The sequence below is a fragment of the Crinia signifera genome, chromosome 9, assembly GCF_055691185.1.
Source record: "Crinia signifera chromosome 9, ASM5569118v1, whole genome shotgun sequence".
NCBI lineage: Eukaryota > Metazoa > Chordata > Amphibia > Anura > Myobatrachidae > Crinia > Crinia signifera.
Genome location: NC_139225.1, coordinates 38,381,087 through 38,403,514, shown reverse-complemented (window position 1 = coordinate 38,403,514; position 22,428 = coordinate 38,381,087). Strand labels below are relative to the sequence as shown.

At 45.3% G+C, this 22,428-nt stretch overlaps 1 protein-coding gene across 1 annotated transcript; it reads left to right on the top strand.

The window, feature by feature from the left end:
* The first annotated feature begins 11,176 nt into the window (after positions 1–11,176).
* Positions 11,177–21,883, top strand: LOC146035436 (uncharacterized). Its single transcript, XM_083158870.1, has 3 exons — positions 11,177–11,379; positions 18,288–18,436; positions 19,706–21,883. The coding sequence occupies exons 2-3, from the start codon at positions 18,298–18,300 to the stop codon at positions 20,167–20,169; spliced, it is 603 nt and encodes a 200-aa protein (XP_083014996.1). The 5' UTR covers positions 11,177–11,379; positions 18,288–18,297; the 3' UTR covers positions 20,170–21,883.
* The last annotated feature ends 545 nt before the right edge of the window (positions 21,884–22,428 follow it).

The following is a 22,428-nucleotide window of genomic DNA, read 5'->3' as shown; positions in this document are numbered from 1 at the left end:
CAGGGCTGTTACCAATCCCCCAGACGATTGTACTTACTCCAATGCGCTGGAGAGTGGAAGATTTTGGATTACATTTGGAAACCCCCCTCTAAAAATCCTACGATTGCCACTGCAGGGCCGTAACTAGGGGGGGGGGGGGGGGCTAGGGGGTCACGCGCACCGGGCGCTGGAGGGTGGGGGCGCTAGTTTGGTGTCCCGCAGCGTGGTCCCTGGGATGAGCAGCGGGGGTCCAGGGACTGGTGGGTTAACGCCAGGTCCGGGCGGGGTCCCTGGGACTGGTGGGTTAACTGCGGCTCCTAGCGCTGCCGGACGGTGGGCGGGAGGCAGGTTTTGAAAATACTTGCCGGACGCTGATTGGCTGAATTCTTTTCAAAGTCATCAGCGCTTCCCGCCGCCAGGCAGATAGCGCTAGGAGACGGAGTGAGTGAAGGCTGCCGCTACACTAGTCCCTGGACCCCTGGACGCTACACACAGGTATGTTGGCAGCTGGGGTCCAGGGACTGGTGTAGCGGCAGCTTTCACATACACAGCCGCTCGCTATTTGCCTGGCGGTGGGAAGTGCTGATGATTTTGAAAAGACTTGCCGGACGCTGCTTGGCTGAATTCAGCCAATCAGCGTCCGGCAAGTCTTTTCAAAATCTGCCTCCCGCCCACCGCCCGGAAGCGCTAGGAGCCGGAGTTAACCTTCTCCAGTCCCCGGACCCCCGCTGCCTGACCCCAAGGCAGTGATTTTTTTTGGGGGGGGGGGCGTCCAAATGACTGCCGACTCGGGCGCCGAAACACCTAGTTTCGGCCCTGGCCACTGAGTTATAGTACTTAAGTTCCCAAAACTTCTATACAGTTTGGCAAAACAGCAACATTGTAACATGCAATCCTAAAGGTTCCCAGGAGTCCACGCATTTCCGTGCACTTGTCTAGTTGAGACAATTCTCCTGTAGATGCTTCAATGGCTGGATAAAGAAGAGTGTCAGGTGAAATGATCTACAGTGATAATTCCCCTGCCATGATCCTCCTCAAATCCCACTTGTCTAAACCAATAATACATATCTCTTTCCATCAACAGTGATGCTACTGCAGAGTCATCCAGCTACCAAATAAAACTCCTTTCAGACAACGTCTTCAGACAGAGGAAGTCAACGAGAAGCTACAAAGAGTCCACGAGAAGAAGACACTGCTGTCGCCAATACATAAGGTACTATATACCATACAATTGTATTTCAAATTCAGTGCATTATGGAATCACAATCAATAATCAATCAATAAGGGTTCTCCAATTTAAATCAAGCTTTCTTTATAAGATAATGGGGAAAATACATTTGAACTGTGCTGGGATATTGGTTTGTTATAAGAGGAACGGGAACAACGTCTTTAATGCTTTTAATTGCAATTAGGTTTTATAATTAAATCTTGGGGCTGATTCGGATGTACAAGCATGAGATGATCTAATAAATATGAATGGATACAATTCTGGGGCATATTTTCTACATATGTTCTGAAGTTTTAATTATGAATAAATTATTCAGACAAAAAATGAAAGAGCTGTTATCTGCAAAAAGTGTCACATTTAGGAATTGAAAGAGAAAGAAAAATAAATCACTTTTTAACACCTGTGAGAAAAAGTCACAATTATCAATTTGACAAAATTGAGTATTTTCTGACAATAATACAACATTCCAATGTACAGTATTAGCATCACTGATAGTAATGAATTGAATGAATGAATTTATTGACTTACGGACTATTTGTTATATAATCTTTATTATAGACTTAATTATATATTTTTAGTAAGTATATAACAATAATATAATTATCATTATTATTATTTCTATATTTGTCAATGTGCTTTTCAGAAATGTCATGTCCATTGCTAAAGTATAAACAATTTAAAAAAACATTGATATTATACTCAAGCTAATAATAAAACCTTTTTACTAATAAGTAAACAACAAACAAACAAACAAACTGGGGTTTGCCTTATACTAAAGAGATTATGTTAACCTGTATAAACTAATATTTATAAATGAGCAGTTGCCCACCTTTTGCCAATCCACAAAGCATTAAGCCAAGACTATGGGCATGCGTACCCGGTGCTGTTATTATATTTTTCATGCAATAATTAGATTCATTTACATTAATATACATTCAGGGTTTCACCGTTCCCTAAAGAAATGAGGACTGCAGAACGGGTGTAAAACTTTGTATGTATTCCTTTTATTGACTTGTACTTGTTTTGCTATATTTTTTTACAGAATATATATATATACATATACATATACAGGTTGAGTATCCCGTATCCAAAATGCTCGGGACCAGGAGAATTTTGGATAACGGATTATTCCGTATTTCGGAATATTTTAATATTTCAATGATGTATTTTGAAGTATCTTGCATTTATGCTGTATAAACACATAATATACACACAAATATATTTTATTACCACATAAAATACACACAAACATATTTTAATTGTTCAAAAAACAAGGTTTCAAAACGTGAAACAAAATGTGTGTACTATCTCAGCACTGAATTTGAATGCCAAGCAATCATTGTCTTGGACATATATAGTGCCAGTTACATATCATGTCCCCAGTGATGCTGTTACATATGTCCCCAGTGAGTTTTTAGCAAAAAAAATTTTTTTTTTTCACTTTCTGGAATGTCCGTATTTCGGAATAATTCGGATAACGGATATTCGGATACGGGATACTCGACCTGTATATATACAGAATATATATATATAGAGAGAGAGAGAGAGAGTGAGAGTGAGAGAGAGAGAGAGAGTGTGAGAGAGAGAGAGAGAGAGAGAGAGAGAGAGAGAGAGAGAGAGAGAGAGAGAGAGAGAGAAAGAGAGTATGTCCTGCATTTGCCTGCCACTCCTCTGTAAATAAGTATCTTGCCCGGGTGCCTCCTCAAGCAAGGTTGTAAGTCCTGCAGTATATATATGGCAAAATAAATGAGCGTCACTCCAAATACATCAAAAGTGGCTGTGCTTTACTCTACGGCCGAAACGCCAAAGAGTAATGCACAGTATATATATATATATATATATATATATATATATATATATATATATATATATATACACACACACACACACATATATATATATATATATGGCAAAATAAATGCCCGTCACTCCGGGACTCCAAATAAATCAAAAGTGGCAATCACACATGCTTAAACACAGAGGTAATTACACGTACAGAAACACAGAGGCAATCACAAGGTAGCAGACTAGCTTGCAAAGCTTTTTGCTTCAAGCATGCTTAGCTACTAATATATACATACAGTTTTGGTCAACCGACGTTTCAAAGCCACAAGGCTCCTTTAATAAGGTGCGAAAAGTCAGTTGACAAAAATTGCCTGCTGTGTATTTTGTTTGAGTGCCACCACCTCTGCCACGCTGCATATTGAAAGTCAGTGGTACACTGACGAATACGGAGGGCACCACTTTGTTACCATTATTTGGAATAGCTGTCACATAACTTGGATTGCCGCCAGAGGAATTCTCTCTCTCTCTCTCTCTCTAATATTTTATTTTTTTCCCTTTGAGCCTCCATTTTTCAGCCACCTGTTTATCTCAGTAGACAAAGTTCTTTATTATCGCTCTTTTGAGATGCACCACTACTACCTGTATACAATTTTGTTCTATCCGGGGACAATGAGCATGAACAGCTCTGCCTAGTTATATAAGACATTGACTCTAGAACGATAAGAAAATTCATATAAATGAGTTGTCCACAGTGCGGCGGATTATTGGCCCATACTTTCCCTCCTGCAGAATATGCGATTAGTTGTTTATTTATATCAGCTCAGTTAAATCTTCATTGACAACAACTTAGCTACAATCTACTGAAAATACAGAAATACAGAAACAAGCAATGTTTTTAGGGCACGGTTCATCAGTTCCGGTATTCTAGTACCACCAAGAAGCAATTTTATTGCAAGAAGTAAACCCATTATATATCCATCGTATGCCTTGCATTTATACTGTACCTTGGCTCTCTTAACCTCGTTCTGCCACCTTGATTTGTTTTAAAACAAGTTTTATTGAACCGATAAGTGTTTTTATTACACCATCAATTGCCATCTAAGCAGACAACACAATGAGCAATGATACAAGTAATTATGCTATACGGGGGGTTAGGTTTAGGCACTAAGGGTAAGGCTGCAGGTGTGGGGTCGGTAGGACAATAGGGTTAGGGTGTGGTAGTAAGGGTTAGGTACTTAGAAAGAGAAGTCAGCGTTAGGTTGGTGGGCAGGGTGCTTAGGTTAGGTCGCAGGGTATGGGGGATAGGGTTAGGCACAAACTCAAAGGGCTAGGGTTAGACAAGGGGGCTAAGGCTGGAGAGAGGGAGTGTTATGATTATGGGGTGAAGGGGAAGGTAGGTATACTTACCTGACCCTTATCGGGATTTCCTGCATCAGGATCCCAGTGTTTGTATTCTGACCAATGACATTCCCCCTACCAATGGTCATCGGTATATTTTCCAATTTGCAAACTCCAAAAAGAATAAGTTACAGATTGGACTGAAAAGCTTGCTTTTGGGCAGAAATATGATGAGGGCAGTGCCAGGGACATTTGCATTAAGAGACCACACACACAGATCCCATACTGGTGGGATCATGACCAGCTGTTAAAGCATGGCCACACCAAAATAAACTTGGTATACCGTAAACTAATGACTGACTTAAATATAGGGCGAAATGTAATAGGGTGCGATTTTTTAGACATGTGCGATTTTTGGTCAAAAACGGCCGAAATCGCACATTTTCCGAAAATCGCACATTTAATAGGTTGAAAATCGCGGTAAAAATCGCACTTTTGAAAGTGGCGATTTTTAGTCACATTTCAAATCGCATCCAGATGTTTTCCCATTATAAAGTATACAACTCGCAAATGTGCGATTTTTGGTAAATGTTACCAAAAACCGCAAAAAAAATAGACCAGGTTCTGACAGGCGAATTTGACAGAACCATGCACAGATCATTGAGATCTGTGCATGGTCCTGTTAATAAAAATGTGTAAAAGTGTTTTTATAAAAAAAAAAACGGTGTGGGGTCTCCCCTCCTAAGCATAACCAGCCCCGGGCTCATTGAGCCAGACCTGGTTCCAAAAATACGGGGGACAAAAAGCATAGGGGTCCCCCGTATTTCTGAAACGAGCCCCGGGCTCCAACAGCCCGCTGTGTCATGCCACAGCCGGGGGACACTTTTTATACAAGGTCCCCCGGCCAAAACATGAGCACCGTGGCTGGTCAGCCTTGGACGGGGTACCTGTCACCGGCGTCCGTGGCCAGTGGACGCCGGCCTGATAGGGTTAAATCGATCAAACGTTACATTGCTTTATACCGGAGAACTACAAGTGCCAGCAGACCTCCCCCGCATGCTGGGACTTGGAGAACCACAAGTCCCAGCATGCGGGGCATTAATGGGCCCGCTGGGACTTGTAGTCCACCTGTAAAAAGAATGTTTATAAAAAACACACAGAGAAGTAAAAGTTTATTGGAACCAGGACCTTTACAAGAGTCCGGGGCTGGTTTCAGAAATACGGGGGACCCCTATGCTTTTTGTCCCCTGTATTTTTGGAACCAGGTCCGGCTCAATGAGCCCGGGGCTGGTTATGCTTAGGAGGGGGGACCCCACGCCATTTTTTTTGTAAACTTTTTTTTTTTAGCACAAAATCGCATTTATGAAAATGACTAAAGATCGCCCGAAATCGCGGCAAATCGCATTTTTTCGCCGCAAATTCGCATCTCATTACATATGCGAATTTGCGGCAAAAAATGCGATTTTTAAAGGTGCGATTTGGTGCGAGTTTTTTTTAGTCTAAAAAATCGCACCCTATTACATTTCCTTGGCCCTCACATACCTTGGCGGATGTGTACGCCCTATATCTATATAAGGTTGTTCACCAACATAGAGTATCATGAGGATGGCCCTGCAGGGCAGCCGATATTCATTTGGTTTCGTGTACTATTGATGTGCCGACCATGTCAGCCATAAAATATGACGTCACAATTGAGGGGAGCTGTCAGACATAGTGGAAAGTGTGTATGCACAAGATAGTTGTGCTTAACCCTTTGTCAAAATTGTTGAGAAAATTACCAAGCAAACATTTTTATTCATTCATAATGACCTGTAACATTCACCTTACATAGGAAATATAATTTTTGTTTTGTATGTATATAACAAATGCGAGTGACGCTGGCATTTTCAGCCGATATTGTGAACATCTCTCACAGAGATGTTGGCACTCAAAGGGTTAAACCTTACCAACTTGCCGACAGATCGGCCGGGTGGCTAAGGTGTCGGTTAAGTATGTACCCAGTTCTTTATAAAGAAACCAGAGAATGTATATTTACTTTGTCTATGCAAGGACCCATTTCTTAGAAAACATTAGTTTTCTGCTAAATCAAGTTCACATCTCTGACAGACAATAACATCAGAAGTAACGTGAATTTTAAAATTACTTTTTGAACAGTCTTTATAACAGTTAGTTCAGGAATTAGATGTTTTCCCAAAGTATCTACCTTCCAGCCAATAAAAATGCAGCACCACAGAGCACCACCAATGAGTTTTTTGAAGATGTAGATCAAATGTAGAATTGATATGGTCCAAAATTAATAATCTTATCCCATGAACTGATTTTTTCCCCACTCCCATCTGTTCTCAGTGCTGCTGCCCATATCTTGCTTTGTCTCTTGGGACTGGGAGAGACATCATGACATCTTTCACCATCCATTCCCACAGTGCTCTGGGTCCGTTCAGACCTGCTCATTGGGTCCGTTCAGACCTGCACCTGCTGCCCCCCCCTCCCTTACGAAGGGATTTGCAGGGCAGAGAACGGATGTGTACTTGTACACACCCATTCGCAATCGGCTGCACAGAAAATAAATAATTTGCTGTCTACTTACCATCAAATACCGTAGAATGATTTTTCCTCCTGTCCGTGCCACTGGCAGCTGCCAATTAGCCCAGGACTCACTCTGTGACTTTCGAGTAGGGGCTGATGTCATGCGCCCATCTCCATCGTTGCCAGGCACTGTTTTGCCAGGCACTCTCAGCGTGTCATTGGGTGTGGCCACCATTTTTGTAGGTATCCGAATAAAACTCCTGGGGTCCACAACGACACGCCCATTGTGTAAAATGTGCATGCGCAGTGGTCAACAATCGGAAAGGGGACGAATTTGGACCTGGAGGAACAGGTGTGAATTGGCCTCTCAACATAAGCACAAGGTCAATGTGAAAAAGGCTGACACATGAAAGTCGGCATGAATATTTCACTTTTATTTGTACCAATGTCAACACCTGAGCATGTTTACCCCTTTTCGCTCGCCATTTTTTGGATCAGGTTTACCGTTTCCAATTGAAGTATGTAGGCGGTATTCAATGCCGCCGGCAAGGGGGTTTGTGCAGCGAGAATAGCTTGTTTTTGGCAAGGATTGCTTAAAACAAGCTGTATTCTATGTTCCGGGAAAATCCTCGCCATCAGAGGACGGCGAGGATTCCCTTAAACAGTGAGGTTCACCATAAATGCAGGGAGCCCACTGCATATAGTGGGGAGCCTTGCCGTTCTGATGGCCACACTCGCAGTTTCCACCTTGCTGAAAAGAACCAACGAGGTGGAAACGACGAGTGACGGAGGGCAGTTGAATACTGACGGCTAGACAAATGGCGGGATGTAACCAAAGTCGCCAATCATTTCCATGATACGGCTGTGCCTTGTAAATCACTGCCCTTTAACCATTAATTACAACAGTTTTCAGACATGTATCACAATGGATTGCTAGTTTTGTATTAAGCTGGCCACACCCCTGAGCAATGTGCACACAATCCGCACAATTTCGACGGGTTGTGAGATGCACAATGTGCGGTGCCGCTTGACGTAAGGATGGCCCTCAGGTCAGACGTGCTGCCCGTCTGATCAGTTGGCTCTCATTCGTAAGTCGTAAGTGGATCGTATGTACTTTTAAAGCACATACAAATGCTTGTTCGACCACACTTACGACCAGGCAGGACGTTCTGATGTATGGGGGCCTTTAAAGATCCTATAAATGGTATATCTCAGTGCTGTGTGCAAATGTTTTCATCTGAGGAAGATATGATTTGAGTACCAGCTATGAGCAGGATAATGGAATAATGAAATCACATCATATTATTCCAGGTGAATGAGCACGAGATATATTTTTATGCATTAGCAAGAAATCCCAGGGTTCTGTCACATTATCATCCTATCAACTGCATTTGCTGTCATATTCATGGAACTCATTTATCTGCCTCCTCCATCTCTTATGCCATGTTCACTGCCTATCCATAGTGCCAGCAGGGTCATGCTGCACTTTCACGACTCACCCGGAATCTCACTTTATGTTGCTTGGGGATAAAAAGTAATTGACACATACTACTCTATCATACCACTTAACCCCTCCTCCATTTTTTATTATTCTTATTGAAATTCAACAGAAAAAGTGTGAGTGTGTGTTTGTGTGGGGGGTAGGGTACAGTAAGGTAAAAAAAGAAGAAGGGCAGAGTACAATAATTCAAAATCAATCTTACATTGATTATGCTGTCTGCTTCTACCATCTAGATTTATTACCATTAATGGTATGTATCATTGATGGTGTGCAACCATCCATTTGGGAAATATCAATGGTTTTAACTATCAATGGTCACCCCCTGCTTTCCTATACACATGGCTGTTGGCCAATTAATGCCCAGGGGCAGGGCTTTGCTGCAGCATTGGGGGTGGGCCTAAGCCCGGTGCCCCATTCCTTAAAGATGGGGGGGGGAACCATCCGAAGGATGGACTGAACAATATTGAACCATCCGAGGGATGGACTGAACAATATTGTTTACCAATATTGTTCACTGTGTATGCTCAATTTTGTGACCTGGTGCGGGTCTTCTGTATGGATCTTTAGATTTGGGTGGGTTATATTTTTTTTGTGCAGGGTAAATACTGGCTGCTTTAGTTTTACACTGCAATATAGATTTCAATTTGAACACAACTCACCCAAATCTAACTCTCTCTGCACGTTACCGTGTCCACCTGGTCTCATTTGGTGGGTACCTTAATTTTACTGTTATATTGTGGAGTTTATTAAAATGATGCTGATTGGCAATGCTTAGTACTGCATTTTTTTATTCAGTGTAGAACTACAAGTCTCAGAATGGTAGCACCGCTCTTTATGTTTAGAATTAGGGTTTGCCGTTCAAGCTTCAGGGAAATAAGTGTTGGCAGAGTGTTGTGGTGTTTCACAGTGATGTTAATCGACACAATGATAGTTGGGATGCAGTCAATTTGCCGGCGGTCAGGATCCCACCGGTCGGAATCCCGACCGCCGAAATCCCGAAACTTTCTCCCTCCGTGGGTGTCGACAACACCCATAGAGGGAGAATAAAATAGCGTGCCGAGCGTAGCGAGGCACCGGGCCCACTGCGTGGCGAGCGCAGCGAGCCCGCAAGGGGGGGCGCTCCACGTCCCCCCCATGTCGGGATTTCGGCGGTCGGGATTCCAGTGTCGGGATTCCGACCGCCGGGATTCTGACTGCCGGCATTACATATCGGATCCTGATAGTTAACCAGAACATTAGTTTATTTGATATAAAAGGTCAAGGTAGTTAATGTGGAAGATGTTCTGCAGCAGCAGTAACTCACACTTATAGATGACAGACTGGTAGAGTGAATGTGTGGTACTTATCGCTATACGTCATGTGGCAGTTGTGAGGTAGCGGCTCTCACAGTATGGGAGATAGAAGGCTGCACATCCCTCAGGGCCGAAACTAGGTGTTTCGGCGCCCGGGTCGACAGTCACTTGGTCGCCCCCCCCACCCCCCAAAAAAACACCAAATTACTGCCTTGGGGACAGGCAGCGGGGGTCCGGGGACTGGAGTAGGTTAACTCCGGCTCCTAGCGCTGCCGGGCGGTGGGCGGGAAGCAGATTTTGAAAAGACTTGCCGGACGCTGATTGGCTGAATTCAACCAATCAACGTCCGGCAAGTCTTTTCAAAATCATCAGCGCTTCCCGCCGCCTCGATCGAGGCTCGATGCGATCGCCACACTTTATAAAATCAACTCCACGCCAATGTGGGTAGTGGGGGTACGAACAGGTCGGGAGGATGCGTACCGTGTCCCTTCGCAGGGCTTGCTGTGCTCGCCATGCTTCAGGGTGACGTGGATAGTGGGGGGTGTGCTAAATCGCATTGCACCGCATCGCATGCGATTTGCGTGCGATGCAATGCAATCTGCGGGCAGGGGTGCAGTGAAACTGAACATCGCAAGTACCAAAACACACCAAAAAAACAATGTTGACTGTTTCATATGTCAACTTTATTCATGCCGACCTTGTGTATGTCGACCTATTGACTGTCAACCTAGGCATTGTCTGTCAGCTAAACCGAAAAAACCTGGCATGGGGGTTTGTGTGCTTCTGTGCTGAAGGGAATCAATGAGCCCGATTCAGACCTGATCACTGCTGTGCAATCCGCACAGTGGCTGATTATCGATAGACTGCGCATGCAATGAAATCCTGCTACTTATTTCTTCTCTAGCCGTTTGCAAGGTGATTTACAGGAAGCAAACACAGGCGTGCCCATGTGTTTTAGGGGAGGGTGTGTGACGTCAGCTCCAGACTCGATCAGGCTGATTCCATCACAGCCGATGGGTAAGTCCCTGGCTACGCGGTGCTTGCGATCAGCAGTGACCAGTGCGGAAATCATTCTATAGTGTGATCCATTCGATGGATTTGGACATATTCGCTTGGCTGCAACTAGATTAGCAGCCGTACACATCTGTTAGCAAAGTGATTACATTAATTCGCAGGGCGGGATTTCACTCGAGCGGGTGTGGTATGGGGCTCCGACAGTCATTAGCCCGACATCGGGATCCCGACTGCCCGGACTCAGACAGCATGGCGAGCGCAAAAAAGCCCCTTGCGGGCACGGTCTATTCTCCCTCTATGGGGGTCATGGATCCCCATGAGGGTATATAGCGGGTGACCATCGGGCACCCGGCTGTCTGCGTTTTGACAGTCCCAATGTTTGGTAAACGTCCGGCACCCACTGGAGCGGGGTGGCGTTTACCTGATCACTGGCCGCTGCTAATTAGCACAGCAGTGATCAGGCCTGCATCGGGCACAATAAGCATGAGAAGGAATGAATAATTTACAGAGCAGGAACAGCAGGGTCAGTGTGTTATACTTTGCATATACAGGTTATGTATTAGGCCAGATGCCAGAAAAGAACACTGTAATTTCACTTATAGCCACTGGGTGATAACAAGCCGCAGCAGCAGCAGCAGCAGCAGTAGTCTGGTACTATTAGCCAAATCCCAAGGGGAGATCCTAGCACCAGCTCCGACAGAAGCATTTATACACAGGTAAGACAAAGACTACATGCATATCTGTGTGAGCACAGCGTAGTATAGGTGGTGTGCAGCATACAGGGGCACATGTGAGATCCATGACTGCTTGACCCTTCTTGCAATGTAGTATAATAGTATGTGAAAGGGGGGTAATGGAGGACAAGGAGGGGGGAACAAAGCACTCACCCCGATGTCTGCGGTGAATGGTGAGATGCGTGACCGTGTGCTATTTTCAGGTTTCGTAAAGCAGCCCCATCTAGTTGCAGGAGAAAGTCTTTCCTGCAAATCTGGTCCACTGCAGAGCATACAGCTGACAGCAACCCCCCATAGAGGAGATCTATGTAGAAGGTGCAATGTAATGATTTTTTTCACCCTCTTATTTGTGTTTGTACGTAATGCCGATGTTCACACAGCTGAGCGATCAATCACACTCCACCACCAAGGTATCTCTGCGATGCTATTAACAGTGAGGATGTCATCGTAGAGTGATGGGGGGGGGGGGGGGGGGTTGTGGGGGTTATTCAGACATCAATTGTGCATGCCTACGGTTTGTAGCGCACATGAGCAAAGCCATCCTGCTATAATATCCAGGGTTTTGTGGGCTCGCTATGCTTGCCACGCTGCGGGCACGGTGTCTCGCTACGCTCGCCACCTATTCTATTCTCCCTCTATGGGGGTCGTGGACCCCCATGAGGGAGAATAGCCGACGGACGTCGGGAACCCGGCCGTTGGTGTTTTAACAGTCGGATCCCGACGTCGGGTTAATGACTATCAGGACCCCGTCCGGCACCCACAGGAAGCCGGCATTTGGGGTTGGCAACCAGAGATTTTCTGGGAGTGTCAGGTAAAACACAGGTGCACGGTCCTGGCGCTTTCAGGGAGGACGTGTGACATTAGCTGCGGCCTCGACCAGCCTGATTCTATTGCAATGAACAAGGATGTTCTGGGTTACACACACACTACACACACTGGGAAATCATTAGATGGTGGGTGAGTGAGCCGTAAATGGATTTGCAGCAAATGTCTGACTGTCCGACAGTCGGAATCCCACATTGAATACCCACCGAAGTCTCTCCCTACAGAAGCTGGGGGAGGCCACTGCGGAGGTCATTGCAGAACTTTAGTGAAATAGCTGGGTGCACCGCATCAAGCGTGTGGTATGGTGCTCCGACAGGGGGGATCCCGGTGCTCCGACAGGGGGGGGCGAACACAAAGTAGCCCCTTGTGGGCTCGCTGCGCTCACCATGCTGCGGGTTCGGTGGCTCGCTACACTCGCCACAGGCTCTATTCTCCCTCTATGAGGGTTGTGGTCCCCCCAAGGGAGAATAGCCCCTGTGAGTCGGTATCCTCCCTGTCAGAGCACCGGCAGTCGTGATCCCGATGTCAGAATACTGACTGTTGGGATCCTCCTTGTTGGAGCGCCATCCGGCACCGCTTCAAGCAGACATACTGTAGCAGCAGGTGCCCAGCACTTTCTGCATTATCCTGCCATGTCTGCCTGTACGCAAGCCTGGTGTTAGAAGAATGGTACTGCGGCACTGCACATGAAGCCCGATAGGCTGCAGTATGACTGATATGCTGAGAGCGTGGAGGGATCATTTTTCACGCTAGAAAAGGTGGTGAGTCTTTAGACTGCCATTAGCTACTGTATACGTAAGTACTTTGCAGGCATGTCACAGCTGCTAATGCAGTAGCGCACACCTCAAATTCCCCCTTTCACATGCAAAGCACCTCTTTCCAGACATTGGGCCCATTTTGATCGGGTTGGGATCATTTGGTCTACAGCATGATGTTCGACAGTCATTAGGTTGACACCATTGGAAAAGGTTGACATGGTTCTAGGTCGAAAGGCCATTAGTTTGACAGTGTTTAAGTCGACAGTCAAAAGGTCGACATAGGGTTTTTCAGTTTTTCGACCCGAATGTCAACACAGTCGACATGGACACAGTTTAAAGGGCACCACATCCCTCGCATCGGGCACGGTGCCTTGCTACTCTCGGCACACTATTTTATTCTCCCACCAAGCCCTAGTGGATGGTAGGGCATGAAATACCGCCTGTTGGCACATGTTGGCTCAAAAAACAGTGAAAAACCCCATGTCGACCTTTTGACTGTCGACCTAGTCACTGTCGAACTAATGACCAGTTGAACTAATGATCTTTCGACCTAGAACCATGTTGACCCTTTCCCATGTCAACCTTTTCCCATGTTAACCTAACGGTATTGACCTAAGGACCATCATGCTGTAGACCAAATGACCGCATCCCTTGTGATCGCTGTTGTTTGAATTTGCAAGGCGTTCCATTATCGAATGACAGAGCAGGCATATGGGTCGCAGTACGTATGTGCGTTTCCAAACAGCGACAAAAAAACAATCAATTTATTTGCAACTCTGCTATTTGACTGACAGAAAGCTGCCATTTCTGGGTGTGCCAGAAAGACACAGACATTCCCAGTCATTTTAAGAGAGGGTGTGTGACGTCAGCCGGTCTGTCGCAGAGTGGTTGAAGGGTCATAGTTACGCACACTTGCACCAACTGGAAAAATCATTTGATGGTGATTGACTTGCGAAGTGATCCATTCGCAAACTTGCACAGGGTGGGTTTTGAAACTTTGTGGGTGGCAGCTATCTAATTACAGACTTATGCTAAACTGCACAGCAGCGATCAGGTCTGAATGAGGCCCATTTATAGTAAACTACTGTAGCTCAGATAGGAATCCTTTTTGAGGCACAATACCACTTTTCTCTAAACACCCCCCCCCCCCCCCCCCCTCTGTTTGCTCCTCGAACCAGTGGGCAGCTAGACAGCCTACCAGTCTTCTCTTTAGGGGTGATCTCCAGCCCCCGGCACAGTGTGGCTGCAATCAAATGCAGTGGCGTGTCTGTGATCACCCTATTCCCCCCCACACATTTCATAGTTGTGCCTACTGGGACACGGACATTAAGTATGACATGTAGGGGGGGGGGGGGGTGATTCAGGTTGGTTTGCAAAAACAAACCACTACTTTAGTGGACAAAACCATGTTGCACTGCAGGTGGGGCAGATGTAACATGTGCAGAGAGAGTTAGATTTGGGTGGGGTGTGTTCAAACTGAAATCTAAGTTGTGGTGTAAAAATAAAGCAGCCAGAATTTACTCACAGAAAACAAAATAACTCACCCAAATTGAAAGGTGCTCATACACAATGCGATGCGCGCTCCCGCAGGCATCCCATCGCGAAGCACATAAAGTCTGCAGCCTGTGGGTCCCGATCACACTGCATGCAAAACGCATGCAAATCTAGTTCAAAACGCATTGGTATATTGTACCGTTTATGGGCACCTTAACTCTCTGCACATGTTACATCTGCCCCACCAGTAGTACACATATTCTAATCAGTTCACATCCCCTGTCCGTTCGTACGGGTGACCGATGTTGGGGCGTATGCGCAGGGGTATTTCTGCGCATGTGCATACGCCAGGTGCGTGCCGCCACGGTGAGTGCACCTGGGGGGCGTGGGTGACAGCGAATAATCGCGCCCATGGGAACACCCAGCGTTTCCCATGAAAAACACTGGGCATTCCCTTGGTAATCAGCCCGGTGCTGGGGGCAACGCATACCTGAGAGTAACCTTAGATATGCGTGGACCTTTCACATCATTCGATGGTCGGCGACCATTGAATGATTTGGGTGTTCCCCCACAGCCTGTGAAAGGACGTTTATGTTAAACATCCATTCCAGGCCGTGTAAACGAACGTGGCAGGCGAGGGGAGGGGGCGTACCGGCATTCGGCAGGTGGGGTCTGGTGGACTCACAAGGCGCGAGTTTGCAACCTTGCAAATCAACCAGAATAATGCCCATGGTTTTATCCATAAAATAGGGAGTTTGCAACTTATAAAGAATTATTGCATCCCCCTCCTCATCCTGCTAAGGGTATGGGGACCGTTTCGACCCCTGCTCCCTTTGGCTTGGGAATTCTTACAGATTTACCCTGATTGTCCTATCTTTGGGTCTCTGTTTCTAGCAACCCTCCACGGGACTTTTTATTTTTTTGTTTGTCTGTTTGTTTTTATTATCCAAATGGGTTTCTATGCATTTAAATGACTTCTTGCAATTTTGTCATGTACACCTAATGATAGCGGTTTGCTATAACGTTATAAGTATTTTGCTTAAAACGTCCTGTACTGTTTACCTATATACTTTATGATAACAATAAAAACTATTTTGCACTAAAAGAAGGAGTTTGCTTTTGCTAACCAACCTGAATCACCCCCTAGGTAGGTATGGTCAAAAAACGAATTTAAAGAACCAAAATATTCTCTTGTAAGCAGTTCCCAAAAGGGAACCAGAAACTTCCCCTTTAGAATGCAGTGTACGTAGAAGGTTATTCTAGTCCACACGTAGCGCTGAAAATTTTGCAGTGCTCCGTTTGGTTTTAACGCTGCCCGCCGCTCGCAATGCCGACCCCCCCCTCGATCGGCCAGGTCCACACAGGGCTGCAAATGGATGTTTTACATAAAAATAATTGGAGCATACATACAAACCTAAGCCACTCTCAGGTGCCTTAGCTGTGCTGCGCTCTGTACGAGAACAGGTCAGCTGCTCGCCCCCAGCAGCCACGTCACTGCCGAATCTCCATGGGAACACCCAGCTGCCGCCCCATGCCTGCACTGGTTCAAACGCGATGGGAAGCGAGCGGACCTGAATCTTAGGCTGTTTAGGCAGTAACACATAATGGGGCAGATGTATTAAACCTGGTGAAGAGATAAAGTGGAGATAAAGTAGAAGGTGATAACGCACCAGCCAATCTGCTGTGTTTGAAAAATGGGTACTTGTTTAGTTTCACGGCGGTCGATATATCGGATGCGATATCGGCCGATATATCTGATGCGATATCAGCCGATATATCTGATGCGATATTGGCCGATATATCGGCCGATCCGATGCCACCGAGCCCGAAGCGTGGTGAGCGGAAATCGGATCGCATCGGGTATCGGCCGCCGTGAAACTAAACAAGTACCGAAAAATTGCATTTAGTATTTTCACTTTATCTATACTTTGGGGGTGATTCAGACCTGTTCACTAGGCTGCGTGGTGTACTCGCAGCCCAGCGAGGAGGTGAACACCGCTCATCCAAGCCAGACGTCCATCTCATCCCCTGTCTGCCGATCCATTTGCATACACATCTGCTCGCATGCACCCGAACAGGAGAGAAATCATGTCACTGACTTTTCCAGCACCCACCATCCTCCAAATTTGGGGTGGGCGCTGATGTCATGTGACGCCAACCACCGGCCCCAAACAGGCATAGACACGTCTGCATTAGTAGGTGTCCGTCCAGCATTTTCATGGGCACATCTATAAAACGCTGGCAGATTACCTGCGTCCGCTCCCTGCCCATCCCCCCAGTGTGAAACTCGCTGAAGGCATTCGCTCCAGGGGTTTGTGCATATACACGCATGTGCAAAAATAATGAAATAATGCCCAAGGGAGCGAATTCGGCCCACTATGAGTGGGTCTAAGTTAGAGATTTGCAGGCTCTGATTTACTCTGATTTCAAAGCAGGATCTTATTGGCTATCCCAAATCACATGACAGTTGTTGACAGTTGATAGCCAATAATATCCTGCTTTGAAATCAGAGTAAATCAGAGCCTGCACATCTCTAGTCTAAATAACCCCAATGACACCAGACTAAGGAAATGTTTGGCTTCTTATTGTAATGGGCATAATGAGGACATCATGCTGCATAGGTTAAACAAAACAAATTAGCATTTATTTAGACCAACCCCTTTGCGACGACCACACAAATCACAGGGTTTTGGGGGTGGGGCCTAGTGATGTGCAGCCCGGTCCCAACAGTGGAAAGCAGTGTCTCCACTGCAGGCTTCTTCCAGTGGACCAGATGCACAAGCTTTGAAAAGTGATAAGTGGAGAATGATAAACAAACAGCCAATTCGCCCCCAAATGCCATTTTCAAACCTGGTCTGAAACATTACAGTTATGGGGCTGATTGGGTGGTTGTTTAATCACACGTTAGGAAGTGTAGGCAAGTATACACTGGATATTGCATTTTGTACTGCTACAGTATTGGAGGTTCACATATAAGGTAGTAACCAAAACAAGTTTGTATTACATTTCAATTAGAATTTGTATTTGATTAAATTTTATATTGAAAATGACTATTTATTAGCTGTGAAGACACTGTGCACTCAACACTTGCCTACTGACCAGGAATGTGCGGGAGACTCCTGATTTTTTGGGTAGTCCCCTGCAGGCCCAGAAGAATAGTTTAAGACAGGACTGAAAATGTTGTGTCTATATGGACTGGAAGGGGCTAATATGACAGTTGGCATCATTTTAGTCCCGCCTCTTCCTTCCAGACTCATTGCATTTTTGCTGTGACAGAGACAGGGTCTAATATGACGAAAGAAACTTTAATTCCCTCCATACAGGATAGGCGACCTAAGGGGTTTGTGTTATACCGTGTCCATGTCTCAGGGCTTTTTATTCATCTATAAGAATTTGGGGACCCATTTATCAATAAGTGTTAGCTATATAAAACTCATTGGCCAAAATTTGCTAAGATGGGAGTTCTATTTCACATGGGATGTTGCTATGGGCAACCAATCAGATACTATCTATTATCTTTAAGAAAGTGCCCATAGCAACATCCCATGTTAAATAGAACTCCCATCTTAGTCAATTTTGGCCATTGTGTATGATAAATGGTAACCAAGCCAATCAGTTCCCACTTGTTTTTTTTTCTTTTTCAAACACATGACAGTTGGGAGCTGATTGGCTGGAGCACCATTTATCATACACAATGAGTTTTAAATAGCTAAAACTTGTTGATAGATGGGTCCCTTCATTTAAATGTATTATTTGGTGATGATCCGCCCTTTATGGCGCCATGTTGTGTTGAAACATTGTCTTGTCATGCAGATATACAAAGATGAGGGGCTCAATACTGATGCTCACCATCACACTCTGCGGGACACATTTCTCGCTGGGTGCAAATGTCCTGGAGGATGCTGCTCAGAACTCAGATCGCTTAATTCTTCAACGACGGGATGAAGAGCCACAATATCCAGGTAAGACGCCAATTACTGTCGTTATCGGTTATATGGGTTATAATGGCATGTATGTCATATTTCGTGTTCTTCATTTTAAATAAAAATAATAAAAGGTATATTTTATGACTCCATTCTCTATAAATGGTGCACCACCATACGACAACCCGTTTTCTTTCTTCCTATTAAAGTCTTAATTAAGTTGTCGGTGGTAGCACACCCCTAGATATATCTCCAACAAAAGTTTGTACTAGAGGGGGCCGTGTCTCATATCCACTTACAATCTATCTCCCCTCCTGTGCAACAGGTCAAACCAACCCTTAAAATACTTATAATGGCATGGGAAGGCTTCCTGCAGGGGGATTTTTAGTAATTCCACTCCATTTCCATCTGCCTTTCTGACTACCCATCCCCTCTCTGTTCATAGTCTAAGCCAGGCTTGTCCAACATTGGCCCTCCAGATGTTGTGAAACTACACATCCCAGCATGCTTTGCCACAGTTTTGCTATTAGAGAATGCTAAAACTATTGCAAAGCATGCTGGGATGTGTAGTTTAACAACATCTGGAGGGCCAACGTTGGACATGCCTGGTCTAAGCTATTATTGAACGTCCACACATGCGCATAGTCCGCAGTGTTCATGCGCAACCTATTCTTGCGATCACATTCAGCGATGGCTACCGTTCGCATGTTCGCAGGTGCTGGGCATTTAGGGTGGAACGCTAGAGTTTTCTGGGAGTGCCCAAGAAAACAAAGGCATTGCCCGGCCATTGGGAATGAGAGCCGCTGATGTCAGCAGTGGCTTCCTTCTCCCCACTGCCATCAAAACGACAAATAAGCCTTGGCTTATTCGGCACTGCGAACAGGGGGGAAACTATTCAATGGTGAGTGAGGGAGAGCAGTTTTCCCCCAATGTGCACTGCTGCAAATGTATTCGCAGCCGTGCACATGGGTGGGACTTCAATTGTTCCGGGCAGTGAGTGTTGTACAAGTTAGGGTTTGGAAAGTGGATACTGAGGGGTAAATTTACTAAGATGGTAGTTCTATTGAAGATGGGATGTTGCCCATAGCAACCAATCAGAGTCTACTTATTTATTTAGCACCTTCTAGAAGATAATAGATATCACCTGATTGGTTGCTATGGGCAACACCCCATCTACAATAGAACTCATGGTCTGAGTGCAGAACTATATTTAGATATGCTATAAACATACGTTTGACGACTCCTTGATGTCTGTCTGAGGGTTAATTGACTCAAGTACATTTTATAACCGTGTCACTTTTGTCTTAGATGATTATGATTCAGGTGAGCAGGACCGGTGGCCAACACTTGAGGAGTTGACGAAGTATTCAAGCAAGAGGCAACTGTCTCACAAAAGAGGGCAAAGTCCTTACCCCGAACAAGAAGAAAGTCTTGGTGGAAGCGAGGGAAAGATGACATACGGAAAACATCCATTAACAATAAAGAAACTACTGAGCGGTCAGTTTGGCCCTGAAGAAGAGAAGGAACACATTATGAGAAGGCAAAGCTTGGAAAACAGCCTGTATGACCTCCTCTCATCAAAACCCAGGCCCGCGCCAGACAGGAGAAGCATGGATAACCTTAGGGATCTGTATGCCTCTGACCTTCTGAAAAGACATCGCATGCCCAGAAGTCCAGACTACACCTTACTCAAGAACGAACCGAGCAAAGATCAACGCATACCAGACCAGCTCATGCAGGACAAACCCAACCAGGAACTGGTGATAGGCTGACCTTACCAGAAAATATACAGGCCCTTAACTAAAAGTCATAGAGGCCTGCAATATATTGCATGGCAGTTTAGAAGTTTGCAACCATTTCCATATAAGGACAGATATTGCAGTAGAATATTATGTTCCCCAGCTGAGTATGAAATATCGTCCTTTATCATTTTACATTTTAGGCTTAAGTACTGTAGGTTCCTGCAGTCCACAGGAGAAATTTCTGAAGATCACAGAACAAAATTACTTCTCCCATTACAGGGTTATACAATCCTGGGACCGTTGCATGTGATGTCACTACCAGCTGCTTTAAGGGTATTGTTTAGAATAGCTTGTAAAACCAGTTTTCAACATAAATTATTATATTTGGTACCAGAAGTGGGGCTGCAAAAGTGACCAACATTCAAAATGGGAAGCCACACCAACCACTGCCTGGCATCAATGTCTGGGACCCACTGGCAGTTGGTGTGGTTCCCACTATTTGAATTTTGGACTGCTCTGCAGCCCCAACTGTGGAGCTGCCATTGCTTGGTACCACATAATGGGGTAGATGCACTAACGTTCCTAAAAGTTGGTGGTCTACCTCATTGTGGTACGGGCAACACCAGCACTTGTCTGTTTTAGAAGCTTCAGCAAATCTACCCCATTAATTTTTGTAGAATACAGCATAAAGCCGGGGATTGTGCAATGGACAACTGTAAATTATGAAGATTAAAACAAAAACTTACCATGTCCACATACTTGCCGATATTCTGGCCACTCAGAGTGTAGATTATTAGGTAAACAGTGCCTACTTCTACAGTCAATAAAGTCAACCACTATTGGTGGACACGCAGTTGGTCGACGCATGAAAATGGTCAACATGGTCTAGATCGACAGTATCAAAAGGTTGACACAAGCAAAAGGTTGATATGCAAATGTTGACCTAGGCACTGTTGACCCATCGACTGGATCTCTCCGCAAAATCACATCATCACGGACTGGCCAACCTACACAATACTGAGATTACAGGTATTTTGTGGCATAGGATGGGGCCACGATGATCCCATTCACTGCAGGGAGGTGACGGTTGGATAGGGTACTTGCCCCCTCTTCTGGGGCCCAGGATCGGCACTGGATTTTCAGGATACTGTGGTTTTCTAAAACATCAGTGTTTCATTGAACGGGTTTCACTTTATTTGTTTTCTCCCTTTCTCAATACCTTAAGGTGCATACACACTGGGCGATTTTGCCCAGCGAGTACACACTGAGTGATTTTTGCCCAGCTAAGTGATTTTCCCGGGGATGGACTATCAAAAGCCATCCACCCCGACGCTCATCTGCTGGTAATGATGAGCGGCGGTGGCCAGCAAAGATGCGGTAGCCAGTCTCAGCGCTCACCACCGGCCCGTACACACTGGGCGGCTTTTGAGCTGAAGCAGCTCAAATGAGAAAACGGAATGGCTTTCAGCTCAATGTCAGCCAGCGTGTAGGGGCCTTTAGTGATAGCTTGTGATCTGCATCAGTCATGTGCCATATGCTCAGCTACACAGTATTATATGCCTAATTAAAACCTGAGCCACAGTTTGTTATGAGGGATTTTTTTACTGAACTTATTCACTTTTTTGCTTGCAAACGGTTGTCTTGAAAAGTCCACACTGTTCTACAATAGCATGCAGTCAGAGGTCGATTAAATATCTGTAGTCACTACGCTTATATCCTAATCTCCAATAAAGATGCAAAGTCATTTTTTTTCAATAATCTTTATTTCTAATGAACGCTATCACAGATAGTTAAAAACCATAATATAGAGATAAACTAAATATTGCGCATACTGCAACATGACATGTCTGACATTATACAAGATCAAGTGTTACAATGTGGAGGGATTTCTTTGAAAAGCTGATATGTTGGTGGTACATCCTGCATGGAACCTGGTTGCTGTGCAAAAGGTACTTCTACAGATGATGAACCAGGTCTGCTCACAGGAAGACTACAAGTATGAAGAGTGAAAGGGGGAAATTTACTACAGGCTTCAGTGATCCGCTTGCTGTGTCTGAGGCGCTGACAGGTCTAATGAAGAATGTAGCCACCGGCTCCGGTCTACGTAGAAAATGGGGCCTGTTTTATCAAATGCTCCCCATCGCCAGCCCAGCAACATGTCAAACATGCTGTGGCTTTTGGGGCATCGCAACTGAGGTCTCAGGACCAGTTCTAGAAATCCTATATAATACAAGGCTGGAACACCTCCTCACCTCTATAGGGGGAATTCAAGTGTCTTGCATGCAGGCA